This window comes from Podarcis liolepis, assembly GCF_965112155.1.
Source record: "Podarcis liolepis genome assembly, chromosome: 7".
Taxonomy (NCBI): domain Eukaryota; kingdom Metazoa; phylum Chordata; class Lepidosauria; order Squamata; family Lacertidae; genus Podarcis; species Podarcis liolepis.
Genome location: NC_139561.1, coordinates 64,068,217 through 64,095,050, shown reverse-complemented (window position 1 = coordinate 64,095,050; position 26,834 = coordinate 64,068,217). Strand labels below are relative to the sequence as shown.

The 26,834-nt window shown below is 44.9% G+C and overlaps 1 protein-coding gene across 4 annotated transcripts; it reads left to right on the top strand.

Annotated features, from left to right (window-relative positions):
• LOC310710772 (uncharacterized protein) lies at positions 1-25,627 on the top strand. 4 transcript variants are annotated; one of them, XM_083511899.1, is made up of 5 exons: positions 1-79; positions 2,776-2,965; positions 15,877-15,985; positions 18,477-18,539; positions 24,229-25,627. In XM_083511899.1, exons 1-4 carry the CDS (start codon positions 76-78, stop codon positions 18,522-18,524), a joined length of 351 nt encoding a protein of 116 aa, XP_083368025.1. In that variant the 5' UTR covers positions 1-75; the 3' UTR covers positions 18,525-18,539; positions 24,229-25,627. The 4 variants fall into 4 exon arrangements, 3 of the variants coding, with proteins under 3 accessions (XP_083368025.1, XP_083368023.1, XP_083368024.1); XM_083511897.1 differs by having other exon boundaries at positions 22,727-25,627; XM_083511898.1 differs by lacking the exon at positions 24,229-25,627 and adding an exon at positions 20,386-22,361.
• The last annotated feature ends 1,207 nt before the right edge of the window (positions 25,628-26,834 follow it).

Here is a 26,834-nt window from a genome sequence, read left to right as displayed (position 1 = left end):
CCACATAGAGGGTATTGCAGTAATCCAGTCCTGAAGTAACAGTGTACTGACGCTGTAAGAGGATAGCCAGAAGCCATGTGTAAAAAGTGGGATTTGAGCAGGGGGTTGTAAGAAGGAAAATAGGAACTGCCTAATGTATCACACAGCAGTAGGGTCTTACCAGTGTTTCTCCTTGTAAACCATTGTGGGGAAAGCAGGGATGGACATTTTCCGGTCCAAAGGCCACACTCCCTTCTGGACAACCTTCCTGGAGCGACATGCCAGCGGTAGTCAAGGGCCAAGTGGCAAAAGTGGTCAGAGTTTACCTTTGTACAGCACTCTAGTTTCTTCACACCCTGACTCAGGCCTTAATATCTTCCATCCAGGCAAGCAAAAGGCATTGTCAGAGTTCAAGGGTGCATTCTATACAGGCAAAAGCACTCAAGGAGGGACATTCAAAAACCATATTGTCAGAAAAGCAATATTTATGGTCTGGATAAAATACAAAGACTTACTAGAAAGTAAAACCCCGAAGTGGCTATCACCAGTGGAGGCCAAGGCCCGAAAAAGACCCAATATGGAGACCGGTTGGTTGAAATATGGGGAAATGTTAGAAAAAATAGGCGATAATTGGAGATTACAGAGCTATGAAAAAGTAAAACATAAGGTGCAAGACTGGTTTCATTATGCTCAAATTCAAGAGATTTTTAAGTTGGACAAAAAAACAGGATTCCAGGTGGAAAAATCGAAACTAGAGACAGAATTGTTAGAACCAAAGACAAAGGTACTTTCGAGAATGTATAACTTGCTGCTTAAATGGAACACTCAGGATGAGACAGTTAAATCCGCCATGATAAAATGGGCTCAAGACATTGGGCACAACATCATGTTTGAAGACTGGGAAAGGTTATGGACCACCGGTATGAAATTCACGGCATGTAGTGCCTTGAAAGAAAACATTCTGAAAATGATATATAGGTGGTACATGACCCCAGTCAAGCTTGCTAAAATATACCATTTGTCTGATAATAAATGTTGGAAATGTAAGGAGGCGGATGGGACATTCTTTCACCTCTGGTGGACCTGCCCAAGGGTAAAGGCTTTCTGGGAAATGATTTACAATGAGTTAAAAAAGGTATTTAAGTATACCTTTCTTAAGAAACCAGAGGCCTTCCTTTTCGGCATTGTCGGCCAGAAAGTGTTAAAGAAGGATAGAGTATTTTTTATGTATGCAACAACAGCAGCAAGGATACTTATCGCAAAGCACTGGAAGACACAAGATTTGCCCACACTGGAAGAGTGGCATATGCAATTGATGGACTATATGGAATTGGACGAAATGACTGGCAGAATCCGGGATTTGGGAGAAGAAACAACGGAGGAGGACTGGAAAAAATTCAAAGACTATTTACAAAAACACTACAAGTTATATGAATGCTAATAATTTGCATGATCTGGAAAATTAAGCTCCAGCAATAAGATCTTGTATATTGGAAATTAAGATATGACCAGGAAAGGACTAAAGTTTAAAATAATATTGTGTTTAGTTTAAAGTAAAAGTAAATTGATAATAAGCATTTTGAACCTAAAGAGAACTATTTGAAAATATTAATAACACACGAAACAAGCCATTAATTTGCTGACATTTTATTGTTAAGAAAGCAGGGTGAGGGAGACGTGGGGAAGTCCAGTAAGTTATGGAAAAATGTAATCGAAAGTTGGATTTCTTTTGTTTTTCTTTTCTTCTTTTTTCTTTTGTTGTTTGATATGATAACTGGAAAAAAGCAATAAAAATATATTATTAAAAAAAGCACTCAAGGAGGGTGCGAAGCAGGGCCAGTGTGGCTTAGGAAGTGGTGTGGGGAGAATCTCAAGGGCCTGATAGAGAGGTTTTGAGGGCACCATTTAGTCCCCAGATCTGCGGTTCCCCCACCCCCTGTTGTAAACACAAAACCTGAGTGAGGGCGTTAGCAAGTGCACATACCTGTAGGCAGAAGATTTCTGTGACTTCTTCGATTCCCCTCTGAGGCTTTTCCCAGGTCATCCAGCACTGAGATCCCTCACAGTGTGGAGGAGAGATGCACATCCTTAAGCATGCAGCTTTCACACCCCAGGGAAATGGCGCCAATCGCACCATATAGTCTCTGGTCTAATGTAGAGTTCTGCTTTTGCTCCAGGTCTCTGTTTGAAGGGCTCTTAACTTCTTTAGCTGAAGGCTGATCTACCTTTATGTGGGTGGAAAAGAACCCCTTTCATGAGCATCTGGGGTGGTAGAATCGGGGCCTTGTGTACATTTAATGTAATCCCTTTTCTTTTAAGCCCACTGGTCTTCCAAACCAAAGAAAATAATGCATTCCATTCTCTTATAATTGAGCCCAACCCAAATTAATGCAACCACAGAGCTACTAGGGATGTGGGGAAGTCTGCCAGTGAGCATCCAGTAAGAACATGACATTTGGGCAGCGGCCCCTGTGCCTGTTAACAGGCCACTTTTGCCAATTAAGTCAGAATATCTGGCTTTTAAAGACATCATAAAAATGGTGATATGCCCAGTTGCAAAAGCAGAGTAGCTATTAGGCAGCAGACAAACAGCTGGGAGAGAGATCCGTGGCTCCATCGCTTCCTGGTGACTGTCTGATTGCTATGGAAGAACAAAAAGCAAAAGAGTGTCCCCTAAGCTCCTAAATCTTTAGAGCAGGAAGTAGACACATCTGTCCATTTCAACGGGGGATAAACTCCAAGGCAGAAAAAGATCCCCATGTCCGAAACATACTTAATTCTGTCACATCTCCAAAGGCTCTGTACTGCGGGTGCATCCAGGCAGCAAGGTCTACTGGGAGCTCAAAAGGATTTGGGGAAAAAGTTTGGCCTCTTTCTCTCACGTTCATCATGAGAAACCAGACATGTACCAACATGGGCAGAAAGATCCTACAGGAACACAGGAAGGAAGGTGCCTTATACTGAGGGAGAACATTGGGCTATCTAGGTCAGTATTGTCTACACTGACTGGCAGTGGCTCTTCAGGGTTTCAGACATTCCCAGCTCCCATCAGACCCAGCCAGCATGGGATGATGGGAGCTACAGTTCAGCAATGTCTAGGGGGGCCCATCCCTGTAGTAGACTGTGAGGCCCTCCAGGGTTCAGGGCTTGTGGGGCCTGAGGCAATGCCGTGCAGAAAGTGTATTATGTAGCACCAGTAGATGTAAAGTAAGGCAACTTCTCTGAAATGTCCACTGTTAAATTGCTGAACTAGGAGCTGGAGAAATAAACGTGCAGGTTTGCCTCAGGAACTCTGAAACGCACCTAGTTGTCATGGAGGGCTGCTTTGAGGTAAAATACCAGTAAATCAACTGCAGTATTGACAGCTGTCCACCAACAAGTTCTGTTGACAAAGATGTCACCTTTGTTTGCATTTTTTTTACCTCAAGGTCAGCAATTTCCCCTCAGGACTTCACCTCAGCTCTGCAGTACTAGCTCTAAGGAGCCTGCCATTGCTGACCGCCTGCTCTAGAATCCTGATTTTATTTTTACTTTTGTCCGAGGCCCTACTCTAGTTGTTTAAATTCATAAGCTTTAGAGTTATGCGAGGCTCTTCCTTAGGCAAATATGTCCACAAATTAGACTTGTCAGGTATTTGTCATGACAGGCCAGTCCCAGGTGTGATGGCTCTAGTCATGAGGCTCCTCACTCACCTGAGCAAATGCTAAGAAATGTATCATGGTGAGGAGAGGCAGTTGCATAAAATGGGCCCAGTTCTGCCCGCAATAAGGCCATGTTGATATGGCAGTGCGTTTTGCCTCCCGTGGTCTATGAGGGAAAATGACTAGAAAGGAGCCAGCCAGCCAAATGCACCAGAGGCAATGGGTGTGGAGCACATGAGACAGTTGTGAAAACCGAGGCTGGAATTCCTCATGCTGCGTGATGAAGTTATAAAATGCCTCCCAATGCATCACGTGGCGTCTCCCTGTGAGGAGGAAGAATGTCTCTTTCAGGATGTAGTTAAACCTCAGCTTTTCCCCCTTAGGGATAAGATATGTGGGGCAGAGCTATTAAAAAGGAAAACAGCAGAGCTCTTCATCTGTAAGGGAAGCTCTTGTGAGTTTTTAATTGCTGGGAATAAGAAGATGGCTGGGAGATGCAAAGGGTTGTCTTCTGGGTTCCAGCTTAAAAAGAGTAATGTCCCCTGGTCAGGGAGAAGAGATGGGGAGGCCAGCAGGCCAGTCTTGTGATAACATCTCATCCTTCTAAAGGGCAGAACTATGTGGGTAGAAATCTCAAAAAAGAGTCAGAGGCAACTCTTATGGAGCAATCTTGGATAATCTGAAAGACAGGAGTTAGATCTCTTTTCCTGTATCCCCTTGTTGTTTTAGAGTTCTCACTGAGGCAAGAACCCATATCTGAGCTAAGCAGATTGTGGCTGCATATACACCATGCATTTGACGTACACGGATTCCCAAATAAATCCTGGGAACTGCAGCTTTTTAAGGGTGCTGGGAACATACCCTCCAACATTTCTCCGATGAAAATAGGGAAGTCCCATTCCATAATCATAATTTTACTATTTATACCCCACACACCTTACTGGGTTGCCCCAGCCTCTCTGGGCAGCTTCCAACATATATAAAAACATAATAAAACATTAAACCTAAAAAACCACTTCCCTATACATGATTGCCTTCAGACAGCTCGAGGTCAGATAACTCCATACTCTCCAGTGAAAACAGGGACATCCTACCATACCCTCCAACATTTCTCCAATGAAAATAGGGACTTCCTAAGGAAAAGCGGGACATTCCGGGATCAAATCAGAAACTGGGCCAGCTTCTCTAAATCAGAGACATCCCTAGAAAATAGAGACACTTGGAGGATCTGTGGGAATTGTGGCTCTGTGAGGAGTAAACTCCATTTGGTAAAGGTCCTGAGAATTGTTAGGAGGCGCCTATTCCCCTCACAGAGCTACAATTCCCACAGTTAATTATCATTCAATCCCCTTTCCAAAAGAACACCTAACAACTAACAGCAGCCTTTACAAACTAGGTAAAAAGGGATGCGGGTGGCACTGTGGTCTAAGCCACTGAGCCTCTTGGGCTTGCCAATCGGAAGGTCACCAGTTCAAATCCATGTGACAGGATGAGCTTCCGTTGCTCTGTCCCAGATCCTGCCAACCTAGCAGTTTGAAAGCACACCAGTGCAAGTAGATAAATAGGTACCATTGTGGCAGGAAGGTAAATGGTGTTTCTGTGCTCAAACTACCATCCGGGCTGGTCTGCATGCTACAGCTATGGATGAGTGCCTGTGTGTATTCTGTGCGTTTAATGGAAGCCCCAGACACCTGATGCATACATAACAAGGCCTTCCAATAGCTGGGGCTTGATTAACACATCCCTTTAAAATCCCTTCCTGTTGAATGTTTGTTGAGAATAATAAAACAGAATAACAACTTTTGACATGCAAGTTGATCTTTCAGGAATGCAACCAGGGAGCTGAGTTTACTTTATCCCATGTAGCTTGCCCCAGGACACTTCTATATCATAGAGCGTTGCCTCCTACCCCACCCCCAACCCAACCCAACATTAAATGCTGGCTTTACTGTAAAAATAAGCTGGAGGCCAGTAAAAATAAGCACCGGAATCTACAACATACACACTCCTTAAGTGCCCTAATAAGAACTGCTGAGAAGGGAACACGTGAGCCTAAAGAATTAAAAGTGGGGTGATAACAGTGTCAGAAACACTGGATGTGGCCGCAGAAGACCTGAGTTCAAATCCTAATATTTTAGCCACACTAAATGGAAAGCAGGAGAGTTCTGCTGTGGACCATGCATTAGTGCTTTTCCACTTGGCTGAAAAATATTTCAAACATCAAAAAAGCAAGTTATCTTTATAGTTCCCAAGTCAGCTTTCAATTCAATATGAAGAGATCAACTCTGCAGAAAACTAGATGCAACAACAATTGACAAAAGGTTGGGATATTTTTTTAAAAAAATGACACGTGGTATAAGTAGGGCTGGGGAAGGCAGCAATTTCCATTCTGACTTGTATTTGTCACAAATACAGTAGTACTGGTTCCATACCACTGCAGTTCAGTTTCCACCAAATGCTATGTTATTTGCCTCATTATCCACTATTTAACACAAGTTACATAGCTATTTACTTAACTTACATTCATTTCAATTAAAGGAAATGTCAATATAATGTGAAAAGGTTACTGATTACATAAAGTTTGCAGATTTAAAAACACGGTGTGCAAATACTGGTAATATTCCCTTTTCATTTCCACTCTGGACCATAGACAAACATGCAAACTGCAGCAATCTCTACTTCCTTTTCCATTTCCACTGGAATTCTCCAAAATCCCTAAGGATAAGTCAAGGGTGTGTTCTAGCCTCTCTGCTGTTTAATCTTTATTTGGATGGCCTCTCTCCTTAACAATATGCTCAAGAGCACCACTTGCCCAGATCGACTGGCACAGAAATCCCTTTGTTACCATATGTCAGGCATGTCCAACTCCCAAGAGACTGTAATCTACTCCCAGTATAAAAAAAACTGGCAGTGATCTACCCATTGTCATTGGAGGGAGGAGGAGCGTGTGTGGGGTGGGTGGATTGCACAGAGTTTTTTATTCCCCCCCATAACTTTTTGCACACAATAAGGATCCTATGACCTACCAGGATCAGCTGGGGATCTACCAGTAGATCGCGATCTAGTGATTGGACATCCCTGCCATATGTCAATGATGCTGGACTATTCTCACAATCCTAGGTTGGGTTTAAAAGTCCCATGGCTAAATTCTCAAGCTGCTGCAGTATGTAATGGTTGACGATCAATTATTATATGTATTATTTATTCTATCAAGTGTTATTTATTTGTTTTTTATTAGTTACAGTGGTACCTCAGGTTACATATGCTTCAGGTTACACACTCCGCTAGCCTAGAAATAGTGCTTCAGGATGAGAACAGAAATTGTGCTCCAGCAGCATGGCAGCAGCAGGAGGCCCCATTAGCTAAAGTGGTGCTTCAGGTTAAGAAGAGTTTCAGGTTAAGTAAGGACCTCCGGAACGAATTAAGTACTTAACCCGAGGTACCACTGTATTTGTCAGACCCCATCTAAAACCATTTCTCAAACTACCAAGAAATAACAATATTGCAATAAAAGGTCCACAATGAATCTTAAAAATCCAACTCAGCATAAAACGCAAATACAAGACAGAATAAAATACAAAGCCAATTGCAGGATCTAAAAACAACCTGTGGGAAAATGATTGCTTGTACATGAGAGCATGAGCAAAGTTCTTATTGTTACAGGGTGATCTCATAGCTAGAAGCATCCTTGGAGCATGAATAGCGCGTGAACAGCTCGTGCTGTCCTATATGATTGGCTAACGTGGCATGGCCTGATGCTCGTATGAAGGTCTTTATCTGCTGGCTAGAACAAATTGCTTGGCTTGTATTTTTTGTATCTTTCTATTTCACACAATAAAAGCTGTGCTGCATTAGCCCTAGGAGCAGCCATATTTCCCTAAGAGCAGCCATATTTCGGAACCTATCTTGGTGTGAGACTGATTTTTCTCTGGATGCCGAGCTGCAACTCGACAATTGGTGCCCCGTGTGACTGCCTTCGGACTTCACGTTGTTTTTCATTATTCAGCACTCACCAACACGTCGTTCATCCACGTAGTGGATCCCTGGTGAGTGCTCCCGTGTGACTGCCTTCGGACTTCACGTTGTTTTTCATTATTCAGCACTCACCAACACGTCGTTCATCCACGTAGTGGATCCCTGGTGAGTGCTCCCGTGTGATTTCTTTCGGACTTCATGCTGTGTGTACAACGTTCAGCTCTCACCTCGCCCCGCAAGGGCTGCAGACGCGTCGTTCATCCACGTAGTGGATCCCCGGTGAGAGCTCCCGTGTGAATGTGATTCTGGACTACGTTACGGACTTATCAGCACTTATCTCCGCCCGGACAGGGCAAAAAGGCGCCTCACTCATCCTCCTACGGATCCCTCGGTAAGTGCTCCCTGCTCTTTTTGCAACTCTTGCAATCATGGGAAAATCTCTCTCTGCACCACAGAAAAATTTTTTTAAAGACCTTAAATTCCTTTTGGCCAGTAACAACCTTGCTGTTCGGAAAGCTGACCTTAAGTCCCTTATAAAAGCCCTGGACACTCACTGCCCGTGGTTCCCCCAGGACGGAAATTGGGGGTTAGACGATTGGAAAAAAATTGGACACTTCTTTCAAAATCATCCTCAGATAGATGTCAAGGTTTTGCACGCCTGGGGTAACGTCTACAAAGCTATGTCGTGCTTAACTCCTTCAAACATTCTTCTGGCTGCTGCAACAGCTTCTTCAAACGCCCCCCCGGTTCCCGCTTTGCCTGCCTCAAACCTACCTCCTAAACCGCCGGACATTCTCTCTTCGGCTCCTCCTGTCACTCCCCTGCATTCTTCAAATTCTGCAGCACCCCCCGTTCTTCCACCTCCTCCGCCCAAGGCATTTGGCACCGCTCCTACTATTCCTCTCCAAGAAGAGACTCTTTGTACCACCGCTCCGTTGTTGCCTTTTGATTCTGATACTCCAAATCACTTTCCTGTGATTGCTCCTGCACCCCCAGCCCCCGTCATGCTGACCCAAACCGATGTTCTCGATGGGCTGACGGGAGGAGGCAATTTTCTTACCATTGCCCAACAGTTGGCCCTTGATCCTATGTATTGGGCAGCCACCACAGCCTCAGCCCAAGAGACTCTGGCCTCTGTCCCTGATGACAAGAATGAGCGTGATGGCCGATGTGGAAACATCAGACAGGGCCCTGCAAAGCCCTATGGACAATTTGTCGATCGCTTGTATAATACCTTCAAGCGGCAAGTTCAGAACCTGGCAGCACAAGAACTGATTGTACGCCAGCTTGTGTTTGATGATGCAAATGTGGACCATAAACAAGCGCTGCGCCTTCTAATGGCAACATCAAATATAGCCATTGCTGATATGCTTAAAGCCTGCCAGTCAGTGGGCACTGCTAGCCACGGCCTGCTAGCCATGGCCTTGTCCTCCGCCGTGTCCCAAAATCCTGCAAAGGCTACAACCTGTTGGATTGACAGTGGCTAAAGAAAAATCCAGCGGACTTTACCCATTACGTGCCTGGGACACCAGCTGACAGCATCTGCAGCCATTCCAGTCACGCCTCAACTACAGTTTCCTGGTAATCTTAAACTGGTGGATTTACAACAAATTCTTGGACAGCTGAATTGGATAAAGAGTTATTTGGACCTGCCTACCTCCACTTTGTCTCCACTATTTTCTGCCCTTAAAGGACATAAGGATCCAGCGGACAAGATCACAATCACCTCTGCAATGGAAGAGGCTCTTCCACAGCTGTTCCAGTGTTTCCTGGCACGCTGAAAGGCCATCTTCATCCCTACTGCATTGGCCCCCCTTTTCCCTGGGAAGCCACTTCAACCACCAAACATCATTACAGTTTTGCTGCCTCTTGTTTGGGAAGTGAGCCTGGCTTTGAAGGATGCCCTCGTCAGACTGGCATCGCTTGGGTTTTGCCTCCTAATAGCAACCATCCCATCTGTATCATCACGCTTCATTGGGCTTGGACTTTTGACTCAGCAGTACAAGGAGCAATACATCAGACTTATTTACAGCAAATGGGCTCCTGTATCTGCAGAAATGGTTGTGTGACTTCTTCTGGATTGTGGTTTTTACATGCCACATGCCAATAATCAAGCCACGAAATATCACACAGGTTGCTTGGAAGTGGCCATTGGACTAATTTACCATTCTCATCCTTATTGGCATTGCTTGGATTTTACCCCCCAGATCTCTTCTTTTTTTCTCCTCCCTCAGGAGTCCTGCCCTATGATGTGTTCCCCTGAGCATGTACAGAGGGCTGTCTTGGAACTATTGTGGACTCTTGGCAAGGGAGGGGGTGAAGGGATTTCAGTGTGTTCCAGTTGTTTCATTTTTGTGCTTTGGCATGGTTCCCGGACAGAAAGCAAGTTGCAATGTGGTTCTTTAGCAAGGCCCGCGAAGACAATGGGCTCTGTTCTCGACCTTGTTGCAATCTTTTTAGTTACTGCTTGCCTAGTGCCTTTTAGCTGCTGAGAAAACTGATTTTTAAAAGCTTCACAAAGTTGAGCTTTTTTGGTGGTGGTATTCTAGCATTCCAGTAAATGCTTCATATAAGATTAGCAATAATATGAAGGATAATCGTATAAGTTTATTCCCTGTGTTTTGTTGCTTGCAGAAATAGTGTCTTATTGTTTTCGTTTTAATCATAATAGTAACAGCCATCTCTAGATCCCTTTTTCCCTCTTTAGATGTAGGGATGAATTACCGTGATTTGCATAAATTGGCAAACTGGACAGAAAATTTGTTTAATTCCACCATTTTGGCTTTAAAAATGATTAACAAAGAAATATCAGAAATAAGAAATGTAGTTCTTCAACATCATTATGCTTTAGATGTGATCCTTGCTTCTAAAGGTGGAATTTGTGCCTTAATTCATTCTCATTGCTGCATGTATATAACTGATCAATCGACCAATATCTCTGCTACTATTGATTATATGGAACAAATGATAGCTCATAATCCTTTGAATCCACCTGAAGGTTTTGATCCATGGGAGTGGTTGTCTTCTTGGTTACCTAATGGATTATGGTTAAGAAAAATATTATTGATTGTAATTGCATGTATTGCTGGCTTCATTATGGTGTGTTGTTGCATTCAATGCATACCCTCTTTGATTTCCCAATGCACTGCATGGTGGTACCGACCACGGCCCACCACAGGGGTTACAAGAGGAATTTATGTTGCAAAGTGTAGACGCTTAGGCAATGAAGTGTACGATTTGGACTAATGGTCCCTCTTTTCCTCTAATAATATAAACAAGAAAAGGGGACATGTGGGAAAATGATTGCTTGTACATGAGAGCATGAGCAAAGTTCTTATTGTTACAGGGTGATCTCATAGCTAGAAGCATCCTTGGAGCATGAATAGCGCGTGAACAGCTCGTGCTGTCCTATATGATTGGCTAACGTGGCATGGCCTGATGCTCGTATGAAGGTCTTTATCTGCTGGCTAGAACAAATTGCTTGGCTTGTATTTTTTGTATCTTTCTATTTCACACAATAAAAGCTGTGCTGCATTAGCCCTAGGAGCAGCCATATTTCCCTAAGAGCAGCCATATTTCGGAACCTATCTTGGTGTGAGACTGATTTTTCTCTGGATGCCGAGCTGCAACTCGACAACAACCACCAAATATGAAGGGGTTAAACTCACCAGCCATACCAAAGAAACAAAAATAAAAAGATCTGGAAGAGCCTGAGAGAATAATAATCTTAGCCTGATTCCAGTAATACAACAATGTGGCACTCGGGCCTCTCCAAGGAGAGCATTCCATAGCTGGGAAGCCACCATCAAAAAAAGCCCTCTCTCCACGACTGGATTTACTCACTTTCCTAACCACACAAAGTCAAGTTTGTTTGTTTTTTAAGTGGCTTTGTTGCACCAGGGTGTCAGAGCACTTAAATCCACTTTAGTTGCACAGACCTAAATCCCAGAATATGCTTTGAATCCCTCCTGCAAAATACTGACAGTCTGGAGCTGACGTGAGTTTGCTCTTAGTGCTCAGGATGGTGGTTGCACCTGGTGATTTTAAAGTTCTGGAAGCAAATTGTGGAGATTGTCCCAAGAGTGTTTGACATTGCTGTCATTAGATCTGGTGGCAATTTTTATTGGTTTCCTCAAAGGAAAGGTGAAACAAGTAACAAGTAGAAGTACTACTGTGTCTGCTTTGAATGATGAAATACATTCCAATTCCAAGATATTACCTTTAAAAATAGTCCCACAACCATTAAGAGTTTTGCTCTCTAAAGTAGAGGAATCATGCAAAATTCAAGAGTTTAAATGAACTGAATGGTGCACATTTTCTTCAAATTAGAGCTGGGTGCCAAGCTACACGATGAGATAGTAAAAACGCAGGACTTGCCAATGTGGCAACCTCTAGTTGTTGACTCCAATCATCCCTAGCCATTGGCTATACTGGCTTGGGACTGATGGGAACTGGAGTCCAGCAACATGTGGAAAGCCACAGGTTCCCCCACTCCTGGTTTAATCCTTTTTGTAGAAGAATAGGGATGTAAGAAGGTATCATTTCCCATTGTGCCCTAGATTTGTTGCATGCACCACTGTTTCCATTCTGCCTCAGTTCATCTTCTGCCAAAAACTACCTTATTTGTCTCAGTGTCTGCAGTGATGAAATTATGTAACTTAGAGAGTTATTGAGATGCTGCTAGTAACCTCTTGCCAGTAATGCACAATAATGTGCAAACTGCAAGCAGCAACAACATATTCCCTGAACTGATTTCCATTCTGGACATGGGATGAATAAGCAAACATCAGCAATTTCCACTCCCATTTCTGTTTTTGTTGGGATTATCTAACATTGCTATCCAATAACACCCCTTGCCAACAACAGTACAGATCACTGCCACACCCTAATACAGGAGTGCCCTCCAGATGTTTAGGAGATTCCACCTCCCAACAGCCACTGCCACCGGGGCCAGTGGTCAAGGTTGATGGGAGTTGTTGCAGACCAACAACTTTCTGGCTACCTTTGGTCAGAAGCTTTGTGCACCTGTTGCACTCAATGGGATGGAGTTCTTTCAGCATGTGTGGCACATTATTGTGCATTACTGGCAAGAGGTTACTAGCAGCATCTCAATAACTCTTACCTTTCTGTAGGATTTCATGGGTTAATATCAGTGCCTGCCCTACAAATAAGGGAAGCAATTGAAAACGAGCAAGCTTGTTTCTCGGCAGGAGGCAGGAAAAGAACCTGGGGTTTTAAAGGCAGACTGAGTCCTTTAAGGCCACATGAAGCTGGGTTTACAAGTCATCCCCTCGCCTAAATGTCACTTTTCCAATTCAACAACAGAGGCTTATTTTTACAAGACTTTTATGGCTCCGCTAGGAGCATGAAAGAGGATCGGGCAGGTTTATTAGAACAGTTTTGCCTCCATGAAGCCTTCATACCCAAACTGACAGATTTTGAAGAACTTTGGGGAATGAAGTTTTCAGGGAAAGCAAAGCACAGAGAAATGGGGTGCATAGTCCCCGCCCTATTCCCCACAGTGGCAAATTACAGCCATGCTCCTCTGATCTGAGAATAGGGTGACTGGCTATGTCTGGCTTGGCACATCCCTATGCTAGGCTAACGCAGGTGGTATGTTGTCATGGGAACTAAATAGCAAGTTGCTTTTGGATACAGGATAATTTTGGGAATGTCCTGGATAGGAAACCACCACAGAACATGCCAGACCTTCCCCTCCTCCTAGCAAAGGATGAGACAATCCAGGTGTCTATGTGAAGAAAGGCTGTGGTCCGATAATATATCCATATACAAGCCCCACCAGTTTGGAGGCCCCATAGTCTACTAACCAACCAACCAGGAAAAATAGGTGCTGCTTGTCCTGGCAGATGTAGCAACAGAGGCACATCACTCCTAAATATCTGCCTGGCATGAACCTGTGGAAGCCACAACATGAGAGTTGGGGTGTGGGGGGAACTAGAGCAACATCATGCACCACACAGTTGAGCTATGGAACTTGATCCCACAGGAGGCAGTGATGGACACCAACTTCGAAGGCTTTAAAAGATGACTGGGCAAATTCATGGAGGTGAGGGCTATCAATATGCTCTACTGTACTTCCACAGTTGAAGGCAGCAATATTCTGAACAGAAGTTTCTGGAAATCACAGGAGAAGAGAGTGCTCTTGTGCTCAAATCCTGCTTCTTAGCTTCCTGTGGGCATCTGGGTTGGGCCCTGTGGGAACAGGATGCTGGACTAGATGGACCATAAGAAGTTCTTATGTTCTTAAGTGTCCCTTCTCCCTAGTCCTTCACTGACCTTCCATTTCCATCGAACATGCTTTCCCCCGATAAATATATATGCCCTCTTTCTCTTCCCCCTACACACACACACATCACACACACAAACATATATAGATTACACACACACAGTTAAAGAGGTCGAGAGTGGGTGGGAATCAAGATCATCAAGATCTCTTGGCCCGGCTTAGCACTGTTTACTTTGAAGCTGTAGCCTTGGAAGGAGGAGGGCTGCCCGCTTTCGATTTGTGGAAACATGGGCTTTTAGCAATTATAGCAACATTCCACCCTAAATTCGTACTTCCTGGTGGCAAGTTTGTTTCCATTAAGTTGTTTGGGCCGCAGAGTAAATGGATCCCTGTGCGAGGGCTACGGAGCAACGGCTGAAATAGTTTGGTAAATTCTCTCTGCATGGGTGAAATTCCCGGCGCTACCAGAGGTTATTATCTCCACACAGGAACCAACAATATCCTTTTCGTCGAGACACTAATTCATACAGCATGTTCAGAGGAAAAGCGGGGAAGGGGAAGAAAGACTTGGCTGCTTAGGGATCCTTTGAAAACGCGCTGAACAGATCAGGCCAGGGGAGTCTCTCACAGCTGATTAATTTCCCTGTGCTTACCCCCATCCCCCCAAAAACTAGTTCACCACCTTTTCAACCCATGATAAATCTTCCCTCACTGAACTCTTGGGGTATGGACCTAAATTGAGCCAGACCATTGATCCATCTAGCTCATTGTTGTCTACAATGACTACACTGACTGGCAGTGACTGGAAATGGTAGGATTTGAACCTGGAGCCTTCTGCATGCAAAGCAGGTGCTCTGACACTGAGCTATAGCCTTTCCCGGTTTGCAACTGCCTTGCTCGATGGAACCAAGATCACTGTTATTTTTTAAACTGGGTTTGTGTGCATTTATTTCTTGTTATTCAATTTGGGCGCTTCATTACAGAAAGATTAGATAAATCAATATTAGCAAAAATAATGTACAGAAATGCATTACAGTGGATGCTCGGGTTGTGAGCATGATCTGTGCAGGATGCACGTTCGCAACCCGCAGCATCCTCAACCCGCAACGGCGCTTCTGCGCACACGTGGGTTGCGATTCGACGCTTCTGCGCATACGCGACTGCCAAAACCCGGAAGTAACCCATTCTGGTACTTCCAGGTTTCGGGGGTCCGTAACCTGAAACAACACAACCTGAAGCATCTGTAACCCGAGGTATGACTGTATATTTGGGACAGTTGCTTTGCAAAAACATGTATATTTAGGAACAGTGCACATGCCATTCACATGCGCACCTACAACTAGGGGCAGGTGAATCTGTTGGTTTCCGTTTCTCATTTTCCACCCTTAGGTTCAAGTTCCACATCAGTTTGCAACATATTTCTTAAAAGTACTCATGAAGATTCATCAGCATTATAGTATGAATTTCCCCTAATACACACATTTTAATGCAATTTCCACCAATGTATACATGACTGCAAACAATTTCTCCTAATATAATGCTTTTTTGTGGTATGTTATTTTCACCAATATATGTGTTTTTATCCATGTTTTTTGTGGATTTGTGTACACATTACTGGGCTGGAGAACTGGCATTGCAAAATTCGGAAAAGTGCTATATTTTGCAAGATGGCTGTCTTTCTGTTTGTGCATTGTCTCGGAAAGTAAGTAAGTTTGTTTCTTGTGTTCAGTTTTCTTCCTCCACAGTAGCTGGATCTGCTTTACTGTATCAGGCTCCAGGTTGTGGGCCAAGAAGAAGCTGAGATATGCATGAATCTGCCAAACAAGCCAATATACATGCTTTTTGTTTTTTGTTTATTTTGAAAATGGGTAAATATTCCACACTGAAAATATTACATAATCTAACACCATTTAAAACATCTGTCTATTGTGATTACATCTAGGCTTCTATTAAGGTAGGTGCCCTATCCATATAATGACGCTGCTTCTAGATGGCACCTTATGAATCTGACCTTCCAATTCTTCGCTTTCTTAGATCCTTTCCTGTACCTAAGCATAAGAACACAGGGACAGCCTGCCGGATACAGTCAAAGGTCCATCCGGTCCACCATCCTCTTCTCACGGTGGCCAACCAAACACCTCTTGTAAGCTGTCATGAACTGGCAGAACAACAGGGAGGAGGAAGAGGATCCCAGCGAGGGGTATAGCTGGGACTGGGACTGGGACACACTGAGGCAAGCAGGGGATGGGGAAGGAAGTACTCACAGGATGATGGAGGATAATGAGGGGGTGGAGGTCAGTACACAGGAACCAGAGCAGCAGGACCCATCACCAGAGCCAGAGGGGCTCCTGTCTTCACAAATATGGCAGGCTCTGAGGTGTAAGGAGCAGCAAGAGGGGTGCTCCAGGAAGCTGAGGCAGGCAAGGGCCTACAGCCCAGCTCCCTAGCTAGCCAGACTCGCCAGCTCTGGGAGGTGGTGTGTGATTCCTCAGCTGGAGTAGGCTTGGAACAGGTGAGGGGCACATGCCTCATCAAGCCCAGATGCTGCAGTCAAAAGGGAAGCAGACCTAAGGTGCTGTGTCTGCTCAACTGCCCATGTTGGTGGACCTTGACTTGGGTGCTCCTGGACCTCCATGGGATTGTGCTTCGGGTTTGACTCTGGACTGCATCCTGACTGCTGGACTTCAGACTTGGTGAGTTTGATTCACCCTGGACTATATTTCCTGACCTTTGGACCTGACATACTGGCTTGTTGCCAGGTAGGCCAGGGGTTCAGGACATAAGCAGGACCTGAACACAGCACCCCCCCTCCCTACATAGGGTTGCTAGCAGTGGCTAATCAGGAATACCACCTCTGACAGTAAAGTTAGAACACAGTTAGGAACGAGGGAATCTGTCAATTTTGGTTTGTTGTTTTCGTTCAGGCATAAGTTCAATCCTCCACATTTTCACATCTGCCTGTGAAAATATTTGCTTAGTATACACATTTTCGCAATGCAATTTCCCCCGCTATAATGTACTTTGTTGGTTGTTTTAATTGATATATGCATTTTTACATGCACTTTATCCTCATATGTGCATGTTTGTACACATTTAGTTGGTTAGAGAACTGCATTACAGAATTTGGAGGGGCATGAACTTCAAAGGATGGCTGTGTTTTGGTTTGTGTGTTGTTCCGGAAAGTGCAAATTGCGTATTGCGTATTATGCTGCCCTATGCCCGCAGGTTGGTGGTTTTGTCTATAAATGCGAACAAACTTTAATTCCCCCCCCCCAATCCGTAAGCATGGTAATCCTGGCTAGTAATCACTTGTAGCCTTCTCCTCCATGAATTTGCCACATCCTCTTTCAACACCATCCAAGTTGGTGGCCATCACTATGAAACAAATCGAGCCCACACTGTTTGTATGTTTTGCTCAATCAAGGAAAATCCGCTTTTTCCTTCTTCTGCATTACTACAGTGCTGAGCCTTAAAATCACAATTTCCATACAGCTGGAGGGTGCAATAAAAATGCTTTTAAATTTGTTCTGTCATAAACCCCACATTAAGCATCAAGCAAAGCCAGGGTGTATAATTGATCATTAGAAAAAATAAATTAATTTCGGTCCTTGGCAACCAACAATATCCAAAACGCATATCCAAAACGTTCAAAAGAGATATTTACATCTAGCTGGGGATCCCAAGGAGTTCTGCTTACTGCTCAGCAGGTAGCGAAACTGTAGGCTAGTAGCAGCCAGCGTTGTGGGGCAGAGCCAAGAAGCCACCCTCCTCCTGACACCAGTGGTGAGTCTGCTTACCTAGGCAGCGCTGGAGTGGGGCAGGGAACCGGGGGGGTTGGGCTGTGAAGGCACACTGGCAGAGCCAATCTGATTCCCCTCTGCTGCACCCATGCAACCCCGACCTTACTGATGCCCTGCCCTTGCCCCATTGAGTAAACAGCAGTGGTGCGGGTGTTGGGAAGGTGGGTCTCTATCTCAGCTAGGGATGTTAGATAATTCCACTGAGAAGGAAAATGTGGGCCATATTGGCTTATTCATAACTGAGTATCCCCCCGGCTCCCGTCCACCATTTGCATAGCATTTCCTTTGCACTGAAATGAATGGGGTGGAGTTCTGGAAGTTTTGGGGGCAGCGGTTTCCAAATATGTTAAAGCCCTAGCACTTCTTTTTTTACAACCATCGTTCATAGGCAAAGGCGGTACAACATTGTGCCAAAATATGACTATGCAACATCTGTGCTTGGGGGTGGGTGGAAATGGCATGGGGCTGTCCAGAGGGGCTTAACTGAAAGCAGAATTTGGGGGGGTTTGTCCAATACTTTGAAGAGGGGAGCTAGCAGGAGGGAGACAAGGATGGAAGCACAACAGTGAGATGGAAGAAGACTGGGAGTCATTGTTAGGTGGTGGGGTGAGGGGATAGGCATCCACTTGTCAAGAGAATGAAATACATGAAGAGTGTGACATTTCACTTCAACATTTTTGACATTTTATTTTGAATATGGTTGGCGTGAAGTATGTCCATGACAGGAGACTTCTTTTACAGCAAATGTCAAAAGAGATGTCAAATTTGTATTGGGGCGGCGGGGGGGAGGAAATGTCAACCTATTAATTCTTATTCCTTTTCTCTTTCCAATAGGTTGTGTTGCTTTTTTCTGGAGCAGCCCCAGATTTAAACCACAAGTAACATGACTTGGAACAGGTGAGATGAAGCTACCTCAGTAAGATTGTGAAGAACCTCAGAATCAGATAAGAATACAATAAATTGCTTTGAGACAATGTCTCAGAGTGGCTTACAATATAAGAACAGGCAAAACAAGAAACATTAAAGTCAAACATAAGGACAAGAATAAAGCAATAACTTAAAATGCTCATCCATAAATGCAGTGGTACCTCGGGTAACAGACGCTTCAGGTTACAGACTCCGCTAACCCAAAAATAGTACCTTGGGTTAAGAACTTTGCTTCAGGATGGGAACAGAAATTGTGTGGCAGCGGCGCAGCGGCAGTTGGAGGCCCCATTAGCTAAAGTGGTACCTCAGGTCAAGAACAGTTTCAGGTTAAGAAAGGACCTCCAGAACGAATTAAGTTCTTAACCCGAGGTACCACTGTAGTTATAAAAAGACAGAGCCAGCCTGCCAAAAGAATGAGCACAAAAAGAGGGTATAGGCATAGCCTCCAAGTTAAGGGCCAAAGGCCTGGCAAATAAAAACATTTTTTGCCTGGTACCTGAAAACAGACAATGACGGCACAAAGCTTACTTCTCTGATGGGAACAATCCACAAACGGGGAGCCACCACTGAAAAGGCTCATTCTCTTATTTATTTACTTACTCACTTTAAACCAGTTGGGTGGATCATTCTGCATTTGGTCCCAGAAGTACCCACTGACATGGTCTGAGAGTCATAACCGGACCACTTGAGAGGCTTTTATTTTCTTTAAAGCACTCTGTTCTCCTGTTCTAAATCCCACCCACCTTCAAGCTTGCTTTTAGCTGCACCTGTGATTTGTCTTATTTTCAACTTCCAGGGGAAGGGGGTGGGGTATTTAGATCAAAACAGTGTTTGAAGCGATCAGATCTGGAGCCCCCGTGCCTGTTTTAAAGTAAATAAAAACCCATCCCAATGTCCTGTTATGGATATTTTGCATCATCTGTGCATTCGGCCTGAAAAGCTGTGTAAATGGGATCATATATATACATATGGGGTGGGTGTGGGGGTGTGGGTGTAGTGTCTGTCTTTAAAGACCACAGACTACTTCTAAGGTGTCATGCTTTCTCTTATCTTTGCTAAGATTTCCCATGATTTCCCATTTCCCGTGTTGTGAAAGGTTCTGCGCTGGCTGGCATGATCAGCAGCTGAGCTGCAGAAAGAAGCCCACGTTTTTGCACTGAAATGCCACTTGCACCTTTGCTTTCCACCCCCCACCCCCACCCCTGCACCCCAATTGGCAGCTGGCTGTGTGAGACATAATCAGCTCTTCTGTTCCGAAGGAGGTCTTTCTGGAGTGTCAATGCAACAATCGGCCGCCTTTTCCATGCCGTCTGTTGAATCTCCTAAATCGTTCTTTGGTGTCGACAATGTAAATATAGCTTTTCATGGACTTAAAGACCCTTCTCCCCACCCCCACCCCCGCCCGCCCTTGTGTGGTGGCACTGCATATACGCAAACACACACACACAACCACTTAACCCCGGTGACAAAAAGAGCAGTGAATTGGCTGTTTTGAGACCCGCTCGTGCAAGAAAAGCAGACTCAATAGGATTTGGGTAACTGGGTGTATAGAAATTGCCATGCCTCACAGCTTGTCAATGGGGGATTCAGAGTTGAAGCATGTGCAGCTAAAGCTTGCGTGGAGACCGAGGGGGTTGTTCCACCTCTTAAAAAGCAGCTGCTTCCCTTTAAGAAAATAATGATTTATTCATACCCATTCAGGAGAGGGCGGAATATATTGGAAAAGCATCCTTTGGGGGGCCCAGGACTTAACACCATCAGCGTCTTTCTGTCTCTCTCCCCACCCCCACCCCCACCAACTCCTTTTGTCCTTTAGAATCTGTGACAATGTGATCCCGCCATTGTTTCTTGACAAGATGCCCTAATAGAGACTTACTAAGCTGAGCAATATGGTCTCAGAAGGAGAGGACGAGGAAGAAGAAGCTGGCTTTGCATGCAGCTCACTCGGTCTGAAGAAGTGATGGTTCGGAGGGGAAGGTTGACTTCTCCAAGCCTCTAGCCGTGGGGGAACAAGAATTGCAGAGGCTCCACCTGGAGTCTCTCCACAAGTGGTCATTTTATCTGGGCTTGACTGCCGAGCAAGGGAGCCTCAGGCCTTCCTGGGTCTCCTGCAGTAGAGTCTTCTGAATCAAGAGGAAGCCAGTGCCACTCCCTCAGGCTGGTGGGCAGGGGGCAGGGGCTTCATCTGACCCTGCAGGTTCACCTGAGTGTGCGTCTGGAGGTGGCTCCCTCTGCAAGCCTGTCCGTTTCTGCTTCAGAATCCTTGTCCTCATCCCCTAAAGATCCAACTCCGGGATCTTGGCAGGCCTGAAGCTCCCCACCCCTGAAACAAAATAAATAAATATCTACTTCATAAAATTTATACGGCGCTTGACTATTAAGAAAAACCTCAACGTAGTTTACAAGGAGAATAAAACAATAAAATCATCAGTAAAAAGAGCAAGTCTTTAAATCATTCAAAACATTAAATCAACAAAGAACAGATTAAACCACGCTCCCACATTCCACATGTCCAGTTCGTCTAAAACACAGACGTTTTAAGCAGGCGCCAGAATGAGCACAGTGAAGGTGCCTGCCTGATGGCAATAGGCAGGGAGTTCCACAGTGTAGGTGCTGCCACGCCAAAAGATTTCTTACGAATGTGGAAGGGGTATGACGGGGCACCTGCAACAGCCCCGGTTCTGCAGATAATACTGGTCAAGTGGGTGTATATGGGTAAGGCAATCTTGCAGAGAACTACCCTCTGTAAAGTAGGGCACATGGCCACCCTGACTCCCGGCAAGGCCACCTCAAGTGCTCTGCAACCTCAGCCAATCACATTGACCCGCCTAATGCATTGCATAAGGAAACGCACACTTATTTGACGAGGTGAAGGGCCTTGCTTTTTCTCTGTGTGGAGTTTCGCCATCAACACCCCCCAGAAAAAGGCCGGAAAAGGAAGCCCTTCTTCCCAGATGTATTATCATACTTCTTGGCTCGTGTGAGATGCTTCCCATGAACATATGCACAGGGAGAGAGGCAGATGAGAGAGCCGAGGCTATCATAACAAGGCCAGATAAGGCTTTGATATCCTTTCCCCAGGAGAACGGCTCTCATGGAGGGCTCTTCCAAGACCCTCCTGGCTCTCAGCGCAAGCACAATGGGGAACACATGTCAGGCTGAGCCTCCTCTTGCTTTAATTAACTTCAGTTCAATTGTTATTTTCATACGATTGCCTTTGTTCCTCCAGCGTTGGCTAATTTGGTCTCCATTACCTTTCATCCAAAGTAGCCCTTGGCTGCAGTGGCTACATAAAATCAGGGGTGGAGAAACTGTGGCCACACAGATGCTGCCAGGCTCCAGCTCCCAGCAGCCACAGCCAATGGTTGGGGTGATGGACATGGTAGCTCAGCAACAACCCAGAGAGCCACAGGTTCCCCACACCTAATGCTGGAGGCCAGAGTCTCTGCCCTGGTCCAGAGCAACAATATTCCTTGCATACGGATGTTGGAGAAGCAGGCGGTGGGGCCAACATCTCTAGTTAGGGCTGGGAATGTCCCACCTGAAAGCCTGGAAAGCCACTAGGAGTCAGCGTAGGCAATACTGAGCGGACCAAGGGACTGATTCAGTAGAAAGCAGCTTCCTATGGTACCTTCCATATGTTTTAGAGAGCAAAACTCCAATCTGCCTGGCTGGGGAAGCTGGGAATTGTAGTCCAAAACATCTGGAGGCCCCAGATTGGCAAAGGCTGTGCTGTGTTATGGGCACAGCAGATAGGAAAGAGCCTCTCTGTCTGAGACCTTGGAAAGCCATTGCCAATCCGGGGGGACAGGGGGGACCCCAGGCAGGATAGTCTCATCTGGTATAAGGCAGCTTCCTGTATCTGTAACTCTCTGAACAGGACTGGTGTCCAGAATTGTGCCTTCATTAATATTTAAATGAAGGTTGTGGAAAAGTAAATGGGATTACACAAAGGTTGTTTGTCTGATTGCTTTGCATTCAGACACCTCTTAAGATATTGCATCCAAAGTTTTGCAAGATGGTTCTTGAGATCAAGGAGCAGTTTTTTGGCTATGTTTGGATACAGTTGGGTGCCATTTTGTATCAAGATGGCAGACTGAACTGCACTGGTTTTAACCACTGTTTTCAAAGCTGCACTGATCTTTTTGGTTTCTTAGAATTCCTCGGCAATCTTTCAAAACAGAGGCCTTCCCTCTGTACAGGACAACACAATGGCCACCCTACCTCTGTCAACAGAAGCAAGATTGAAGGTTTGCTCTTTTGAGAAGAGAACAGAGGTGGCCAACAGATGCTCAGAGCCAGGATGTGACCTCAGAGGCTATAATACTTGAGACTGGAAGTAAAATTGCAGCAGAGGTGAAGCAGATGAGAGGGAGGTGCTTACACTCCTTCAGGGAAGTAGGGAGGAAAAACCCTCTTTAGCTTCTCATCAGCTCAGTTCAGTGGCCCAAATATTCCAAGGCAACAGGAGAATAGGCAAAATGCACAAGGTTAGCAACCAACTCTGGAAACGACCTGGAATCTGTAACGTAGGTAGGCACGCATTCTATAAAATGTCTTGGGGGCCCGGCATCTTGATTGGGATGATTGGCAGGTCTGTTGATTTCAGGGACAGGGGCTGATTGATGGCTGCTTTAGTTGCTGCCCTGGGCCTCTTCACAGCTCGCCGAGGTGAAATGTTCAGCCGAAGGATGGGAGCCTGTCCCCAGAGGGACATTCAGGACCTTTGGCCTTTTCCTACTCCTTGCTCACTGTTCAGAAGCTCCGACATCCACCATCACACACATCCCCGACTTGCCAGCCTACAGCAATCATGCAGAGGAGAAGACGTTAAACATGACCTAAAGAAGGCTGGGGAAGTCTTAACCTGTTACTGGTTTTGCAGAGACGTTGGTGTACAGTTATCACAGAGGCCCAACTAATCCACCCCTCAGACAGATTTACTTTTTCAGCTGCCTTTTTAGGTGACTCACAACATACCACACACACAAAATATTACAAGCATAAAATTGTATCCCAATGTAAGGACCAGGGATTAATAGATCAGACTATTTCTGGCCTGAGTGTGTTCCTAATACCTCATACCACACAATCCTGTGTGACTGGTCTGTTTTTTTAAAAAAAAAAAAATGTGCATTTAAAAATATGTATTTTCAATGTGTATATTTCTAAATGCATTTGCCCCTAAACTATAATTTTTTGTGCATTTGGGTACATTTTTTTTAGTTAATAGCTGTATTGCAAAATTACGAGAAGTTCAAAAGTCCAAAGGATAATTATAACCCAGTTCATCTGAATTGAGAGTGAATTGTGAATTGTGTCACTCTGCTTAATAATGCGAACCAAATGAAATTATTCTCCATCCCTAGCAAAAACACATCTAAAAATATACCAAAACAGCAGCAGAAGTATGAAACAGACCTCAGCTCATTCAAAAGCTGACTAGACTAGAAAAGTCTTTAGGGTTTCCTTAAAATCTAACAGAGAGGGGCAAGAGGATTTCAGCGTGATGAGGCCTTTGCAGAAAAGGCCTTGTCCCTTGTAATCACTAGTCTAGCAACTCTTGCTGAATGTATTAATGTATTAATTGTTAGTCCCATTTATACAGAAGAGGGGCAGAACGAAAGGAATTTTTTACTGTGAATTTCTATTCCTAGAGGCTCCTGAAGGACTTCACATTGTACAACCTTCCACTAGTGCTTCGAGTGGAATGGATGTTGCCAAGGCTGGCCACACACTAATCTCTTTGCAGCACAAAAATGTAGCTTTTCTCAATCCAGCGTCATTCAGCCTAGATTGATTCTAGATCCTTTGCTGTCCACAAAGGTGGGTTTGGTTACTTAATTATGTGTTTGAAAACCCTTTCCTTGTTTGGGTTATCTGCTGCTTTTCCTCTCTGCACATCCCCCAGAAGGCACTGGCATTGTGATCTTGGCATACTCACGCCTACAGCATCCTTGAGCAGGTGTGGATACACACACACAGAACCACCTACATCTGTTTTCAAATGGACACTCTATGGCAGTGATGGCCAAACTTGGCCCTCCAGCTGTTTTGGGACTACAACTCCCATCATCCCTAGCTAACAAGACCAGTGGTCAGGGATGGTGGGAATTGTAGTCCCAAAACAGCTGGAGCGCCAAGTTTGGCCATCACTGCCCTACGGGTTAATGCAGAATCCATCTACAATGAGCTCCCCCCTCCCAACAACCCCATGAAACCAGTCTCAATAAGTGCTTTTCAGGGACACAAAATATGCAGCAAACCTAGATTGTGTGCAGACTATGTAAAAAACAACAAGGATGTGTTCTATGTTGATTCCTGAATAAAATGTTGTATGTCTGCAGCCAAAGACACCAAGTAGATCTCAGTGCCCCCTTCAGGGCTCCTGAAGGAGAGCAGGTCTTCCATCACCTCCTCCCCAAATAAGGCTGCATGGATGGGGATTTTACCAGGTTTGTTTTGGGGGAAGTGGTATGCTTCCCCCACTGCTCTCACCCTGGGGATGTTGCACCAGATGTTCTTGATAAGGGCTTGTGATTCCTTTTAATTAATCACAGCTGTTCTCGTCTGTACTTGGCATTACGACTGCAGCATTGAGGTTGGGTAGGGGAGAAAGGCATGGGAGAAGCTCCCCGAAAACAGGTGACAGGATCTGGTTTGGATAGCCTCAATCTTCTTCCCACTGATGAAATAAGTGGGGAGAAGTTGGAACTTCACACACAAAACTCCAGTTTAGGTTGCTAACTCCTGACAAGCCCCACGCTTTTGGACATCGGATCTGTTAAATGCTTTGGGTAGAGGCTGGGGCTGAATCAGTCAAATTCAGTTTCTCGTTTTGCCAATCTTGAATTCAGTTCACAACATTTCTGCATCAGTTTGCAATTTATTTATTTTGAAAAGTCCTCATGAACATTTCATCAGCATTTTTAGTGTGCTTTTCTCTATTGGATTTAAAATTGTTTTTACATATGAAAGTGTTCTGAGTGCTTTTTAATTGTTATAATTATTTTTATATATGAAATTGTGTGTTGTTTTCATTGCTGGTTTGTTTGGGGGGGAATCAGTTGAGGTACTTTACGGGAAGCAATTCGTAAATGGAATAAAATAAATTTATTCAAATAAACCTATTATTGTATGCATTTTTGCTCTACACACACATTATTGCAAGTGATATCCACTAATATAAATCACTTTTATTCACCCTTCCCCCTAACAAACACATTTATAGACATGCTTTTAGGATGGAGAACTACAGCAGAAAATTCAACAGAGGACAAATTTTCAAAGTCAAGCACATTTCAGCATGCACACTGTGGTGTGAATTAGTTAAAAAGGTAAAGGGACCCCTGACCATTAGGTCCAGTCATGACCGACTCTGGGGTTGTGGCGCTCATCTCGCTTTATTGACCGAGGGAGCCGGTGTACAGCTTCCGGGTCATGTGGCCAGCATGACTAAACCACTTCTGGCGAACCAGAGCAGCACATGGAAACGCCGTTTACCTTCCCGCCAGAGTGGTACCTATTTATCTACTTGCACTTTGACGTGCTTTCGAACTGCTAGGTTGGCAGGAGTGAATTAGTTAGGCTTGCATTAAAATATAAACTGGACTGAATTCCTCCCACAACACTTTTTATCCTATTGCATACCACTTCAGTCTTTGTAAAATCAGTAACAACACCTGCAGGGAACAGCTTTCCCATCCCTGGTCTACGCTGACACACACACTAGCTCTCCATGGTTTCAGACAGGGAGTCCTTCCCACCCCTGTGCAGTTTGCCGACACCTTTCCTCTGAAGGAGTTTGGCTACAAGCCAGAGCCGATCCAGTACCTAGAAACGGTGGGCTGGATAGAACTGAGGGCTGGTTTGCTCATGGCCTTTGGGCCTCAGCTGCTGCAGGAAATCAGCTATTTTGTGCTCACGATCGTCATGATAGGTAAGAGCTGTGCAGGGGTCGGCTGTTTCCCTTCCGCAAGGTAGAGAGGGGCTGCTGGAATGTAGGAAGCTGCCTTATACAGAGTCAGACCAATGGCCCTTCTAGGTCAATATTGCCTACACTGACTGGCAGCCACTCTCCAGGGCTTCAGACAGGAGTCTTTTCCCAGCGCTCCCTGGACATGCCAGGGACTGAACCTTGGACCTTTTGCGTGCAAAGCAGATGCTCTGCCACCAAGCTGTGGCCCTTCCCAGATATACCAGTGATCTGTTGCAGGCCCACTTCTGTTAAAAGGAGAGCTCAAAGGGCACACACACACCCCAACC